The 15,829-nt window shown below is 35.5% G+C and overlaps 1 protein-coding gene across 1 annotated transcript in view; it reads left to right on the top strand.

The window, feature by feature from the left end:
• The window catches only part of ABCC1 (ATP binding cassette subfamily C member 1 (ABCC1 blood group)), a 145,275-nt gene that overhangs the window by 34,249 nt on the left and 95,197 nt on the right, over window positions 1–15,829 (top strand). Inside the window, exons 2-4 of the mRNA XM_074280626.1 lie at window positions 10,317–10,493; window positions 12,262–12,387; window positions 14,766–14,903. Coding sequence (XP_074136727.1) covers window positions 10,317–10,493; window positions 12,262–12,387; window positions 14,766–14,903 — 441 coding nt within the window. The remainder of the gene's footprint in view (window positions 1–10,316; window positions 10,494–12,261; window positions 12,388–14,765; window positions 14,904–15,829) is intronic.

A 15,829-nucleotide genomic window follows, 5' to 3' on the forward strand; every position in this document is an offset into this window, starting at 1 on the left:
TAATAAATGCCTGGTGACTTGGCAGACTTGACAGTAGCATGTGGGGTAGGAGATCTTATCTGTGGTTTCCTCCTCCTGTGGCAAATTAGTTTTTTAATTAGTGATTTTTCTTTGGGACACATAGTAGGGTTAAAATTGAAAAAGGGGACATAACGTGAGTGACTATGTTCCTTAACTCCATATTTCAGTGAAGCCTTTCCCATGGAACTTTGTCACTGAATGCCTCTCAGAAATCTCAGACATGAGGTAGAAGGGAAGGGCAGCAATGTCAGTTTAGATAGTATTAACTTCTCAGGGGATAGGAATACTTTCTTTATGCCTCTGCACAAAGTAGGAGCTTAAGAACTCTTTAGTAATGTTTTCCAGAACCCTTAACTCTTTTGGGGCCTTTCAAAGAGTTCAGAATTAGGTGTTAGGTTTTTGGTTTCCACTCTGCTTCTTCCTTGATAGCATTAATTTCCTGTATAGTTCTTCAAGATAGACAAGGAGGGCCCCTTGGGGGTTGAAAAGAGTCCCTTAATTTGTAGCTATGGGTCAGAGGATTATAAAAAGACAAATATAGACAACTTCCAGTGTGGTGGTATGCTTTGATGGCCTTTTTCCTTAGTCCTCTTTGGGGAGCTAGCCGGATTTATTTATGTTAAGGTTAACTGTCTTTCTCTTAAGGAATGTTTTCTCAGATCTAGTCATATCTGGGGAGGGAGCTTGAACGGAGCCCCACGCTCAAGTCACAGCCTGTGCTGACCTTCCCAGTTAAGTTGGAAGTATTGAGTAAACACTAACAACATTTAGTGGTATTTGGGGCTATACAGAGCATTGTGTCAGTGCTTTATACAGAGTATTGGAGCACTGAATAGTTCATACAATCTTTTTTTTTCCATCCAGAAGCATATTAAGTACTTGCTTGGGGCCAGGATTCGTGCTAAGTGTAGGAGAGACAAAGAAAGGCTGAAACAACTCTTGTATTTTTTTTTTTTTTCTGGTAGGAAAGAACAAGGAAACAGAAAAAATCACTTCTCTCTCATCCTGTTTTCTTATTTGGGAAAATGGACTCTGGAAGAAGCAATAAGATCCTCTTTTAGTTTTAATGCTTTTCTGTGTATTAATTTTCCATTATTTATTGTGTCTCAAAGATCCTTGGTGATAATCAGACCTATTATGGCTATTCTGTTCATGTTGTGTGAATGAATGAATATGTGTGTGTGTGTGTGTATGTTTTACTAATCAGAAATTTCTCCTAAATATGAATTTCAGTTTATGCTAAAACTTTATTAATTTCTCAAAATTGAATTACTACAATTAAATAAATTAAATTAGAAATTCTAGAGGGTGTGTTAGAAATTTTTTTTTTTTGGATTCCTGAAAACTTCTAGAATGAATTTTATTTTATTTTTTGAAATATTTTTTTATTATTTAAAAATTTTTTTTGACAGTATATATGCATGAATAATTCATTTTTCCAAATTATCCCCTCCCTCCCTCTACTTCCTCCCCTAGATGACAGGCAATCCCATACATTTTACATGTGTTACAATATAACCTAGATACAATATATGTGTGTAAATCCAATTTTCTTGATGCACCTTAAGTATTAGATTCTGAAGGTATAAGTAACCTGGGTAGACAGACAGTGGTGCTAACAATTTACATTCACTTCCCAGTGTTCCTTCTCTGGGTGTAGTTATTTCTGTCCATCATTGATCAACTGGAAGTGAGTTGGATCTTCTTTATGTTGAAGATATCCACTTCCATCAGAATATCTTCATACAACACTGAAGTGTACAGCGATCTTCCTGTTCTATTCATTTCACTCAGCATCAATTCATGTAAGTCTTTCCAGGTCTCTGTATTCCTCCTGCTGGTCATTTCTTACAGAGCAATAATATTCCATAACCTTTATACACCATAATTTACCCAACCATTCTCCAATTGATGGACATCCATTCAACTTCCAGTTTCTATCCACTACGAAAAGAGCTGCCACAAACATTTTGGCACACACAGGTCCCTTTCCTCTCCTCAGTATTTCTTTGGGATATAAGCCCAATAGCAGCAATGCTGGGTCAAAGGGTATGCACAGTTTGATAACTTTGACCATTTATCAATTGGAGAATGGTTTGATTTCACAAAGAATATAAGAGGAAAAAAGTTCAGTAAAACTAACAAGTAGAAGTCTGGCTTATATGCAGGATTCTACCTTCATTCCATATGCCTATTTCTTCAATGAATATGTGTTTTCATTTATCCCTTCTCTTTCTGTTTTGGTTATGTTCCAGTTTTTTACATTTTCTGAGTTGTGGTGTGTGTTATTTTCCTGGATCTACTTAATCCAACTTGCATTAGTGAGAATAAACTTCTAAAAGTACTTTCTATCTACTTAAGGATAGAAACTAGCCTGTACTCTGTAGACTCCCATTTGATTTATTTGATCAAGTATTTGTCACTTTTTAAAAAAATAAATTTTATTAATATCTTTTATTTTTACATCATCTCCATTTCCCCATTATATAATTTCCTTCAACTCTCTGAAAGCTATTCCTTATAATAAAGACAAAGGCAAAAAAAAGCTCAGCAAAATTAATATTAGTCAACAAGCATTTTGTTGTCTGTTGTTAGCCAGATAGTGTTCTAAATACTGGAGAAAATAAGTATGAAGAATGAAATTAGTCTCTATATTCCCAAGGAGCATGTTCAAATGGGAGAGACAATATGAACCTATCCAAAAATATACAGCATAAATGTAAAGCAAATAAATTATGTGTGTATGTTCAAGCATGTGTGCACATGTGTAATGCCCCCCTTCCTTCTAGTTTGGGAGGAAGGATACTAGCAATTAGTGGGATGGATAAAAGCTTCATGTAGAAAATATCTTTAAGAAAGAGAGATTTCCCAAGGGGAAGGTAAACTTGGAATACATTCCAGGCATGTGGGAATTCAACTGATTAACAAATATTTATTAAATGCCTTCTTTGTGTAAGGCACAATTTTAGATGCTGCAAAGATAAAAGTTAAAAACTATAGTCCCTCTAAATTGTGGGTTTTCTATTCTGTCTGAGAAGATAATGTGTATATATGTATGTATGTATACACACATGTATGTATCTGCACACACATAGATATATAAGACAAAATAGTTGGGGGAGGGCCTCAAAATCTTTCTATTAGAAGGTAGTCCTTGAGAATTGATCATAAAACTTAGTTGAGGAAACAAGAGCAATACATCTACCATAAAAAGGAATAATTAAAGACAGCACAAAATTCAGTTTTAGGCCCTTAATGGCCTGAAAGATAAAATCTAAAAAGCTCCCTGAGGAGATGGAACTGGAGCTTAAAGATGGGTAGGGTTTGAATAAGATGGAGTTTCATGGAAAAGGTATTCAAAGACAAAATCATGAGTGACATGCATTTAGGAAATGAGTTTGATTAAACTGGAGGATGAATCGTTCATCAACAGAGAACATTGTGGGGAAGGTAAGTCCTGATTGTGGAGATTCTTCTAATGGAGGTTGGATCACAAATATAGGGAGTAATGGCCAGGGAGAATTTTTGGCCAGGAAAGTCACATGATTAATAGATATATAGTCTTTTAAGGGGTTAGGGAGTACCTCCTATGATCTGGAAAATTCACATATTATGGTATTAAAAGATAAAATATTCTGACATTATACAATATCATATACATATATATGTACATTTTATGCATTTTTAAGTTTCCAAACTTTTTCTGTGATAGCTGCTGGCCTTCACATGTTGTCTGCATCTTCTGAAAACCCCTCCGCCTTAAATTCCCATTCAATTTCTCATACTGACCTGTGATAACTATGGTAACTAAGGGATAACTCTAGTGCAAACAGGGCCTTTGTAGATCCCTGAGCAGGGGAGTGATGAAATGTTTGTCTTAATTTGGCAATGGTGTATAAGATGGATGGAATAGATTGGGGGGAAGGGAACAAATAAGAAAGATGAAGCAGTGGTTAAGGTAATAGGGCATCACTGAAGCAACAAAACTTTAAGTAATTCAACATTTAATAACCTATTAACAAAGCCCTCCAGCTCAATCCATATCATATAACATAACATTTAATTACATGTCATTGTATTGTTTTATGTGTATTGGTCCTCCCTCCCAAGCCAGTCTGTAATAATTCAGACTTTTCATTTTAAAAATCCATATTTGGCTAGGTTTTGCTGTATTTTGGCCTTTTTTGGAGAAGGAGAACATCTGGTCACTTCTCCCTTAAAGGCCTTGCTATGCTTGAAGATTATTATCTACTTATAGCCTTTTCTTTGAACCAAGTACCCCTCTCGTCTTAAATTCTTACAGGTTGGACTGAAGGTTGATGACATTGCCCCTTTTATCAGTTCCCATAGTACAGTGATAATAGTGGTTCTCCTTTGCCACAGGAGATCTTGAACTCACACTGAGAGCAGAGGGTGTAATAAAGGAATCAGTGGCCCCTAGCCAATTCTTTTGGCAGCAGTAAGATTTCAAGTCTGGACTTGGTGCTTCCCCCTTTTCAGTCTCCACCCTTCTTCCTTCCTCTGTTCTGACCCCATTTGTCATCATGCTTTCTGTTTCAAAACTGCTGATTTTATTTTCTTTTACACAGTACTCTCAGAATGTCATTTGTGTAACTGTCACCTTTAGGACATCTGTACATAATAGGTCTCAGCAAATATTTGAATTGAATTAAATAAAGGTTCCCATAGTGTAAGCATATTATCCCTCACACCATAAACTAAAGAATGTTCCCTTCTATTTGAGAGATAAACTAGAGTGACCAGGGAGAAAAACACAATAGGTATTGGGGACAATAATGCTGCTGGAGTCTCTTAATATAGGAAACACAATACAACTGTGGGTGTGGCTCAACACAGCATGAGTAATATCAATGTTATCCCTATCAGTGTCATTCAAGATGAAGGGAATTTTTGTCTGTATGACTCAAATCCCATATTTTGTTTGGGTTTTAACTATAGGGGTATATACTTCTAGCCTTAAAGGAAGCTTAACCAAATCACAGTTTTGTATTCAGAGATTGCTCTTTCTCTGCATTTTTCATGCCTCATGAAGTAAGCATGAGGAGAAATTCATGAGTAGAATTTTTTTAGATCAGTCTAGATAAATGGCCTCAGCAGGAAGTTGACTTTTGACTAAGGATGATGATTAGTTACCTTTTTATTGTTTCTTGAAGGGATATAAATCAATTCATCAACAAATATGTCAGTCACTGAACATTTATAAATTGCCTACTGTGTGCCAGGCACTGTACCAAGCTTTGAGGATAGAAAGAAAGGCAAATGATAGTCCCCTGCCTTAGTGGAGCTCACAGTGTAATAGTGGTTAGCCCACATAAAAGGAAGCAAAATGAGAGTGGGAGAAGGATGGCACCCAGCCCTCAGGACATGATGCAGTCCTGTAGCAGATGAAAAATGATGAAATGGCCACCCCTGGGCACCCTCCTAAAATGGAAGATGTACGAGATGCTTCTTGAAGTCTACCTTTCACTCTCCTTAACCCAAGGGAGATAGTGAGGAGTACCACGGTCAGGGAGTATTTGAGGACTTGTGAGCTCCAGTATGAAGAGTTTGGGAATACAAAGAAACAAAACCAGTTCCTGCTTTTAAGAAATTTACTTGACAAAAAAGAAGACAACATGTATCTTCACATATATTCTTTCAGTCTCTGTGTCTCTGTCTTTCTCTCCCTCCCTTTCATTTCCCCTTCTCTCCCTATCCCTTTTTCTCTTCCCCTTTCCCTTTGAAAAAGTAGAGCTTAAGCTGAGAGAAAGGAAGAGGACCTGAAAGGAGGAGGTACTACTTTCCAGGCATAGGGGAAGGCCAGTGCAAAGGAAAGGGAGATGTAGTGCTGTTTGTGGTGGGACACAACTGAAAAACGAATTTAAAAAGAAGAGATCAGGATGCTGATTACAACATGGGACAGAGGAAAAATTCTCTGCTGGCTTGCCATAGATTTTCCTTGCTCAGTTATGATATTTACTTATTTTTATTTTTTAATATATAAATTGATATCATTTATCTGTATGTTTACTCTTTTCAACCCTCTCTCAATTTTTGCCTTAGTCACTAGCTGTGTGACCCTGGACAAATCACTTAATCTCTCTACCTCAGTTTCCCCAACTGTATAATGGAGATAATGCTACTACCCATTTTGCAAGGTTGTTGTGAGGATTAGATAATACTTATAAAGCACATAGTAGGTGCCATATTAATGCTCTCTCCTCAGTCCCTAGCCTCTTTGCTATGAAGAGATTTTCTTATCTGCTTATGAGGACACTAGTCATTTCATTACTTAGAACCCTGTTTCTTCTTAGTGATGTCTTTATGTCTTCATTTACATCGTGATCATTGTGTACATTGTTCTCTTTGCTAGCTTATTTTGATTTTCATCATTTTGTATCACATTTTCTCTGATTTTGTAATTTCTTAATTCTATTATATCATAAACAATTAAAACAAAAGAAAACTTCTTCCTCAGTATTGGACACTTTGTTTCCAGTTCTTGGCTTCTTCTTTGCTATGGATATTTTGGCACATTGAGCCTACTTTCTTTGATTTCCTTGGCATATGTGCCTAGTAGTGGGATTTCTGGGTTATTGTATAAATAAGATTCACATTTTTCTTCCATAATTTCAAAATGTTCAAGATGTTATTTGGTCACTTTGTAGCTCCACCAGCAGTGTATTAGTGTTCTTTGGATCCCTCTACCAACATTGACTGCTTTCTTTCTTTGACCTCTTTGCCAATTTACAGAGGTAGGGATTTGTAAAGACAACCTCAGAGTTGTCTTTAATCTGCATTTCTTTTATTCTTAGAGATTGAGTATATTTTGATGGAATCATTTATTTCTTGCAATTGTTTTGAAAACTTTTTTTGTTTGTTTCTATCCTTTAATTACTAACTACATGTCAATTACCTATATATCTTGGATCTCACAGTTTTATCAGTGATTTTAGGTGCAAATTTTCCCCCTTTATACATTTTCTCTTCTTATTCTATCTGCATAGTTTTATTCATAGAAGTTGTCAAAATTATTTTATCTTCCATTTATATTCAGGTTTGCACATGAGGAACCTGGGATAAACAGGGTTTAAGTGTCTTGTTCAGGAGGTCACACAGATGGTGACTGAGGCCAAATTTGAACTCAGGAAGATGAATCTTCCTGACTCTAGAGCCAGTATTCTATCCAATGCCATCTAGCTGCCTCCTTTCATCCTTTTTAAACACAGTTTTATTTTATTTTATCTTCTTCTTCTTATTATTATTTTGCCAAATAAAAGACCTTGGACAAAGCACATATGTGACTTTTATTTATTTATTTTTTTTTTGCTGAGGCAGTTGGGGTTAAGCGGCCATGCACAACTTTTAAGGAGATTTTAAAAAGAGGTACTATATGGCAAAGCAGGCAGAGTCTGGAGTCTTGAAGACATTAAATTCTTAAATTCAGATGTGGTTTTCGACACTTAGCTATGTGACCCTAAGCAAATCATTTAGCTTCTGTGTGCCTCAGTTTCCTTATCTGCAAAATGAGGGGGGTAATAGGACCTACTTCTCAGGACTGTTGTTAACATCAACTAAGGTAATATTTGTAAAAGATTTTGCAAACCTTAAAGTAATATGCAAACGCAAACTATTATTAATAAAATCTGAAATTACATTGAGTTCTCAGTATTGGTGGTGATGTGCTTGAATTATTCTGAGGGTTATCACACAGTTTGAGGTTGTATATCTCAGTGTGAGCCACATTCTCTTGTATACCTATGGTGATTTAGAGGTAGTTGGTTGTGCAATAGACCCAAATGCTGGGTCTTGAGTCAGGAAGACTGTTCAGATCTGAACTCAGATACTTATTACCTATGTGATACAGGGCAAATCACTTCATTTCTATTGGACTCAGTTTCCTTAACTGTAAACTGGGGATAATGACACCTACCTTGCAGAGTTTGTTGTGAAGATCAAAGGAGATAATAATTTAGCACAGTGTCTGCCACATTATAGGTGCTATGTAAATGATTATTTCCTTCCTCTTTCCTTTCTAGTATCATTTTCCTACTTTCAGAGAAAATTCTTAGGAAAGAGAATTTCTTTTAGTGATAGTGTAGAAGCCACTGTAGCTAGAGGACCCCAAAGGTGACATCCCATGGACACCTGAAGAGTTTCACAAAATAAGAACATAATTAGTAACTCATCTTAATGAGTAATTATTTACAGAGTTGTCTTAAAACTTTTAAAGTTCTTGGTCATGGTGAGAAAATTAACTTTAAGATTTTTTTTTTTTTTTGTGGTTTGAAACTTCCTGATTGAGTCTGCATTAGCTTTAAAAATAAATATTAGTGTTATTTAAAAAAAAAAAAAAAGCTCTGTGTTCATGAAGAGCAGTACATGAATGTGTGTATGGGTGTATATAAATAAAATAGTGCTAGAAAAATAACATTTTAAATTCTGGTGGTTCCCTGTCTCCCAAGAATTAGTTCTGCTTAACACAGATGGAATAATTTTGATCAAATAACAGTCTAGGCTTATAAGCAAAAAGTGACCTCATTTGTAGAGTATCTCTCATCCTACTTCCTTTTATACACTTAGCTTATGAGGACACTAGTCATTTCATTACTTAGAACCATGATCAGTGGCAAATCATGTAGGCACCCTGATCCTTAGTAGAATGAGGGTCTTGCAATGATGGACTCTAAGGTCTGCCTCTTACAACTCAGAACTTCTAATACTATGATGCTTAGGGACTGACCATTGACTTACTAAGGAAATGTGTTGTTCTTGTCTGTACATTGTAGAGACAGTAGTTGATAGTTAGAGTAGGCAGTTTTCTCTTTCCTCTTTTCTTTTTAGCTTAAAACCTTTTTGTTTGGGTTTGTAAGCCTTTAGCTAGGTGATAGTGCATACATAGGGTGTGGGGGACTAGAGTCAGCAAGAACTGAGTTCAGATCCAGCCTCAGATGTTAGTTGTATGACTAAAATAAGTCACTTAACATCTGTTTCCTCATCTGTAGGACACCTGCTTTGAAGAGTTGTTGTTAAGGATCAAATGAGCTTATACTGGTAAAATACTTAGCACAGTACCTGGCACATAGGAAATGCTATATAAATTTCAGCTAGCTCCAAATCAAATCTTACCTTCCTATGTAAGGTGGCCTCCATTCCAGACCAGTAGAATTCCTTCCTCTGTTTCTAACCATAGATCCAGAAATCCAAATCCCATTCTTAGATGTCATGTTCCTAATCAGGTTTTTACTTCCCAAACCTGCCTTTATTTAAAAAAAAAAAAAAAAGTTTTAAAAAATATTTTATTTATATGCCACTTTTAAAAACTTTATTATATTTTCCCTTTCTCTTATAAAGCTTTTTCTTTAGCTAACATATGTTAAATATTTTGTGACTCTAAACGGACTCCTTAAAAATGTTTGCTCTTATTTGTGTTCCTCCTAATTATAATGTTCTGTGTTTTTATAATTCTAGAATTTCATTTAAAAACATATAAAAACCCCCTTACCAAAGATGACTTGCTGGCATATATTAAAATTTGATAATATTTGTAAAAAAAAAAATTCTAATTTGCATGCCATCCCTCTAGGAATTTTTGTATGTTATGTAAAAGCAAGACATAGCTCTTTTTTATACTTCCATATTAACAGTGATCATCTTGATCTTATTTTCCCCTTAAGATTGTGTATGGACCTTCTCATTGTATCTTGGACACTAACCTGTAACCAGGATAGCATAATTGGGGTCTTTGCTGAAATTTAGAGGATTCCGACAATACTTCTACTCTTTCAGCAGGTGGAAATAATTAAATTCTTAGTACCTGGTTGGGAAGACTAAGTTAAAATAGGAAACACCCTAAAGGCAGATTTTCCCCCCCAACAGCCCACTTTTTAAGCTTTCTAAGCAAGCCTTCTCTTTACTAGTATCCGCTATATTCTGAGTTTTGACTCATTATATGGGATGTGTTAATTACTCTTGGGCAATGATTTGGGGGTCTCTTAATTCACAGTGCTTTGGGTCTTGAAGATCATGCAGTCTTTTTCTTGCATTACATTCTGCCTCCCTCTGCCTCCTTCTTCCCCAAAGAGAGAATTTATCTTGGAAAAAACTGCTGCTATGGCGCTTTTGCTACTTTTTCTTGGACCTGCTTTGTGGCATCTGCCCCAGGTGTCAGAATTGCTAAGTATGGCTCTGTTATTTGGGACAGCTGCTGAGAGGGAGCCACTGAAACTTTATGTATGGCCTTGATGTTCTGTTTGATTCCATTAACAGAACCTTTTTTTTTTTTGTCTCTCTAGGATTGGAATATCACCTGGTATACTAACAATCCAGACTTCACCAAGTGCTTTCAGAACACAGTGCTGGTATGGGTGCCTTGTTTTTACCTCTGGGCTTGCTTCCCATTCTACTTCTTCCATCTCTGTCGGCACAACAGGGGCTATATCCAAATGACACATCTCAACAAAGCCAAAACTGTAAGTGATTGTGGGTGTGTTTTGTGAGGGATGGAAGTGGGGTGAGGAAACAGATCAGTTAGCATACTCCTGAAAGGATTTGGTTCTTTCTGTTCTATGAGTAATAAAACTTCATTTATTTGAAACTCTGCTAACTAAAGTCCTAAGATAGCTAGAATTTAAAAAATAATAGTTTTTAAGAAGTTTATTGTTGTATTTTGTTTTGGTATTACAGTCATTTCTTCATATATATATCATCCACAAATCCTAGATAGCTATCTTCTAGCAAAAGAAACAAGATAAACAAAACCAACCAACTTATTATCTCCTCTGATAGCTTTAGGCAGTCATTAGGCAATTATTAAGTGTATCTTAAATACTGGGGATACAAAGAAGGCAAAAAGCAATTCTTGCCCTCAAAGAACATTCATTCTGATGGGGGAGATGACATAAATAATGGGTTCACATGAACGTTATACAAAGTAGATAAATGTAATCTGAAAGAGGAAGCATTAGCAACTGGGGACTGGGAAAGGCATCCTTTAAAAAAGGTGGGATTAGACTTGATTCTTGAAGGAAGCCAAACAAACTAAGATGCAGAAGTGAGATATCGTGTGCAACACTCCCTACTCGTAGCCCACCACTCCTCTAAGAAAAGAGAGGAGTGCATTAGTGCTTTTCTTCTTTGGGGCCAACCTTAGTCCTTATATTCCACAGCATTCAGATGGTAAATGGAATTTTTTTTTTTTTTTTTTTTTTTGGCACATGGCTTTAAAAAGAAAGATGACCAGAAAACAACTATTAAAGAATTATTTAAGGAAAAAAAAATACCTTCCATGGTATGTCTATATTTCCTGAAGTTGGAAAATCATTTCAGCTTCCTAAGCCTTCTATGTCTGTTTCTTCAATGGAAATAGGTATTAAGACTGGTGCTGCTGAAGCCCCACAGGGTCTACTCATTAAAGGACAACACAGCTCTTTTTCACTGATTTGTTCTTGGTGAGGAACAGTGGATTGTCAAAGATTTTCAACAATAAATTAAAATGAAGGGAAGTTTCTGAATAATCCTTGTACTGAAAATCAGCAAGAAGAATTCCCTACTCAGCCCTAATGGGAGATCTGGCTGATCTTGTTACTAGAATAGACCCTCGTCTTAGGTCTTAGATTTGCAATAGCAATGATTCAATCAAATGGTTATCAACAAAATGTATAAATACACCAACCAAAGAGTATTCTCTGCAACCCAGCAGAGAGATCTTCATGATCTTCAAGGAGATTTCATCACTCATCTTAATAAATTAGTGGGAATATCTTCCCTTCTTTAAGATATGGTCCTAGAAAAAGAGCAAAGGGCTCATCTTTTAACCTTAAGGTGATTAGGCTCTCCTAGTCATACCCTTTTAAATATTTAGAGTCAATGTTTTCCTGTTGTCTCGGGAATGCAAAGTAAATATGCTATGATAAAGGCTATGGAATGAAGACATTGAGCTTCCTAATATTTTAAATATTTATGGTCAGTCAGTCCTTTCTTGCTGTCTTGAGAATGCAAAGCAAATATGCTATGGTAAATGTTATGGAATGAGGAAATTGAGCTTCCTAACTAATTAGATACATATCTGTCAATATTTTTCCCCTTACCCATTCTTCTTCCCTTTCTCTGTTCTTAGTTAATGTGGATAATAATCTTTTGTGAATTGACTGGATTCTGATTACCATCTCCATCTCCACTACTCTTTAAGCAATGTAGTTGGGAAACAATGATAATATAAAATGTCTATTTCTATTGCAGGCCTTGGGCTTTTTGCTATGGATAGTCTGCTGGGCAGATCTATTCTACTCTTTCTGGGAAAGAAGTCAGAGCATTTATCGGGCTCCTGTGTTTCTAGTCAGCCCTACACTCTTGGGCATAACAATGGCAAGTATGAACTATCTTGTGTTGTTCCTTGTTGGGTAAGAAACATGATTTTAAGAGAAAAAAGGAATTTTTTTCTGGCTTGAATAACAAATGCTGCCTCTTAGTTTTTTTGTATCTTACTCTCTCAGTCTAGGTCCTTCTTATCCTATTCATTTTGAGCCGTTATTGAATATCCACTCTTGGCATAATTGCCTAGATGTTACTGGAATTCCTCTTACTGTGGGGAAAGGACCAGAAATGGCTGAGAATTGGGCAAATCTGTCAGACATAGACTAATTTCATCCTTTCACATAAAACCTCTAAATGTGTATTAGGGTAGTGGGAAAGTCCTATTTTTAATTCTGTAACCATTATATTCTCCCTGAACTCAGAGGAACCCGATTAGATTTATTGCCAAGGATAGTTGAGCATATTCTCAGTGGTTGGTAGGAGTAACTTGCAGTTTTAGATTGGAATAACAGAAATCTATTACCATCTCCTGGGAACTACTTAATATCCTAGAATCTTGGGGCTTTACCTAGCCTGCTTCATAGGAATCATTCTGCCACATGACAGTGACCCCATGCAACTCATGAACTGCCTTCAAAACATCCTCCATGGCATTTAAATGGTTTGTATTGGTGCCTTCATTCCAGTTGCTCTATTATTCTTGGTGCTAAACTTTGGGGTAGCAAGTTGGTTTTTGAATATGAGTATTTGAATTCTTGAAGTTGATGGGTGACAAGTCATTATGACAGGGGCATTTCTTATTTTCAAGTCATACTATATTGGCATATTTGGATGCTGTGTATATCTCCCCAGTAACAAACTTAGAGCAAATAAGTTTGTGGTTTGTGGAAGACCTATGGCACTGAGGTGGAATAGCAATCATAATAGCTATGATAAATAACAGCATTTATTTCGTGCTTTCAGGTTTGCAAAATGATTTACAAATACTGTACTACTTGATCCTCATCCCAGGACATGAGGCTCCTCATTATATTTTATTATTTATTATCTCCATTTTATAGATGAGAAAGCTGAGACAAATTGAAATTAAATGTTTTGTTCAAGGACATAGAGCTAGTTTAATGTCTGAGGAAGGATTCAAACTTGAGTCTTTCAGACTTCAAGTCAGATGCTCTTTTTACTGAGCCATCTAGATGGAATTCTGAGTTTTCATGCTAAAAGTTGCCTTTTGAAAAGAGAAAATGACTTTATAATAGAATTGCAATTCATCATGAGCACTAATATTTGCATGGTCACAGAATTGTAGAGTTGGAAGAAACTTTAGAAATGATCTAGTCTTACCCTTTTATTTTATAGAGAAGGAAATGTACTTTATAGCAACATTCACTCAGCACTTTGGATTTGCAAAGCTTTTTATATACATTATCTCATTTAATTCCCATTGCTTCATAGGGTTATTATGAAGATCAGATAAGACAAACATTTGTATACATACACAAATTTACATTTGCATAAAGCCCTTTGCAAACTCAAAAGTCTTCTTGTCATTATGATATTTATATTCTTATCATTGTTATGTTGTTTTTAGGTCTTATCAATATTATTGATAAGATTATTGATACCTTGCTTTTGGCCATGAATTAGAATTTTACATATTTAACTACAAGACCTATTGTATTCCCTAATTCCCTAATAAATACTCTTGATGATATTTTTTCATCTAACTTTTGGGAAATAGTTTGAAGACTTAAAAAAAATGCTTAACATAGAAAATATTGAACCTTTGTTCACTTTTTAAAAAATACTGATAAATGTCATTTTAACAAAACAAAGTATGATTCCCTCAAAAGAATTAAGCAAAATGAAGCTTAACGCTCATCATTGTTTATCAATAGGCAGTGACAGGTAAACTAAGTACTGGGTATACAAAGAAATGTTAAAAGTTGAGAGATGGATTTTTATGTTGAAGAAACCACCATAAGACCAGTATGTCTGAATTTCCATTCAGATCAATTTCTCAGGCTAAAGTGCTACAGACTGGCCAAAGGATAATCAACTCTTTGCTGCAGACCACTCTTTCTTGTGTAGTGTCCATTCTGTGGCTTACTAGTAGGGGACTATGAGCTGAGGAGGTAGAAAAATCCAAATTAGAAGAGAAGGTAGAATCTTTTTTTTTTTTTTTTAATAGTTTGTAGAGTTTTTTTTTTTTCTTTTTAAGAAATAAAGATGTTCAGTAGTCATAGTTTTGTTTACTAATAAAAATGCATTGTTGATAAACAGTTAGGAAATATTGGTGGCCAGAGTGGAACCTGTTTTAATTATCTTAGATTGTTAAGCACTCAGACTCTTTTTGGGTCTGACAAACATATCATCTTCCTAATAATTTTCTTTCTATGTTTGTGTCTATTTTGTGTTCATTTCTTTTCCAGTTGCTAGCTACCTTTTTAATTCAATGTGAGAGAAAGAAAGGGGTCCAGTCCTCAGGGGTCATGCTCATTTTTTGGCTCCTCACCCTGTTATGTGCTGGCATTGTCTTTCGATCCAAAGTCCTGCATGCCTTAAGAGAGGTAAATAGTTTCTTCGTCCCTTCCTTTCCTTGAGGGTTGTCCCATTCATGAAAGGCACCAGACTTTCATGTTCTTATTATTGTATTGACTGTGGATCTGAATAGTTTTAATAAGCATCATTCGCCCTCTGAGAGTAAGGATTTGGTAAACAAAAAATTGATAAGACTTCCATTTGATAGAGAGTACTTTTAGACCAACAGTTAATTGTAAACAATAAGACAGGCCACCATCCCATTTTCTTTAGCATGGGAGCAAGCAGGAAGGCAACCCTCTCCCCTGGGTAGTAAAAACTTGTCCTAGAATAACCTATGTATGGTAAATTCTTGTTCTGTCTCTGAGATGAGAAAATGTGTTTACATGTTTCCAAGTGTGTGCTCTTTTAAAGCCCAAGGGTTTAAAAAAAAAAATAGTCCTTTAAAAATGCTTAAAGTGGAAAGGACTAAACCTCAACTCATTTTAAAGAAATTACTATTAAATAAATAATAATAATGTAAATAACAAATAAAGCGAAGTATAGTCCTTAAAGCATTAAGCAGAAATATCTCTCTGAAGTTATTTATAATTTTGAGAATTTGGAAAATGGACTTACAATTATTTTGCTTTAGGGATTACCCATTATGGAATTCCTTCTGTCAAAACAGATTAAATCCTGTTCTGCAAATTAGAGAACTATCTAGGACCCTGAGAAATTAAAAGACTTGCCTAAGGTAACATAGCCAGTATGGATTGGAACTGGGACTTGAATATAAGTTTTCCTGGCTAGTTTTCAATCCATTGTATCACACTGTATTTTTATGAGGAGTTTTCCTTATTTCTTCGAATAGACCCACATTACAGAGCAGAATTCTTTATATAGTTACCAAACTTTAAATTTCTGTTTTTTACCTGGCAGACCCTTTTTGTGCTGATAAAAGGAGTAGATTAAA

Source organism: Sminthopsis crassicaudata, chromosome 1, assembly GCF_048593235.1.
Source record: "Sminthopsis crassicaudata isolate SCR6 chromosome 1, ASM4859323v1, whole genome shotgun sequence".
Lineage (NCBI taxonomy): Eukaryota > Metazoa > Chordata > Mammalia > Dasyuromorphia > Dasyuridae > Sminthopsis > Sminthopsis crassicaudata.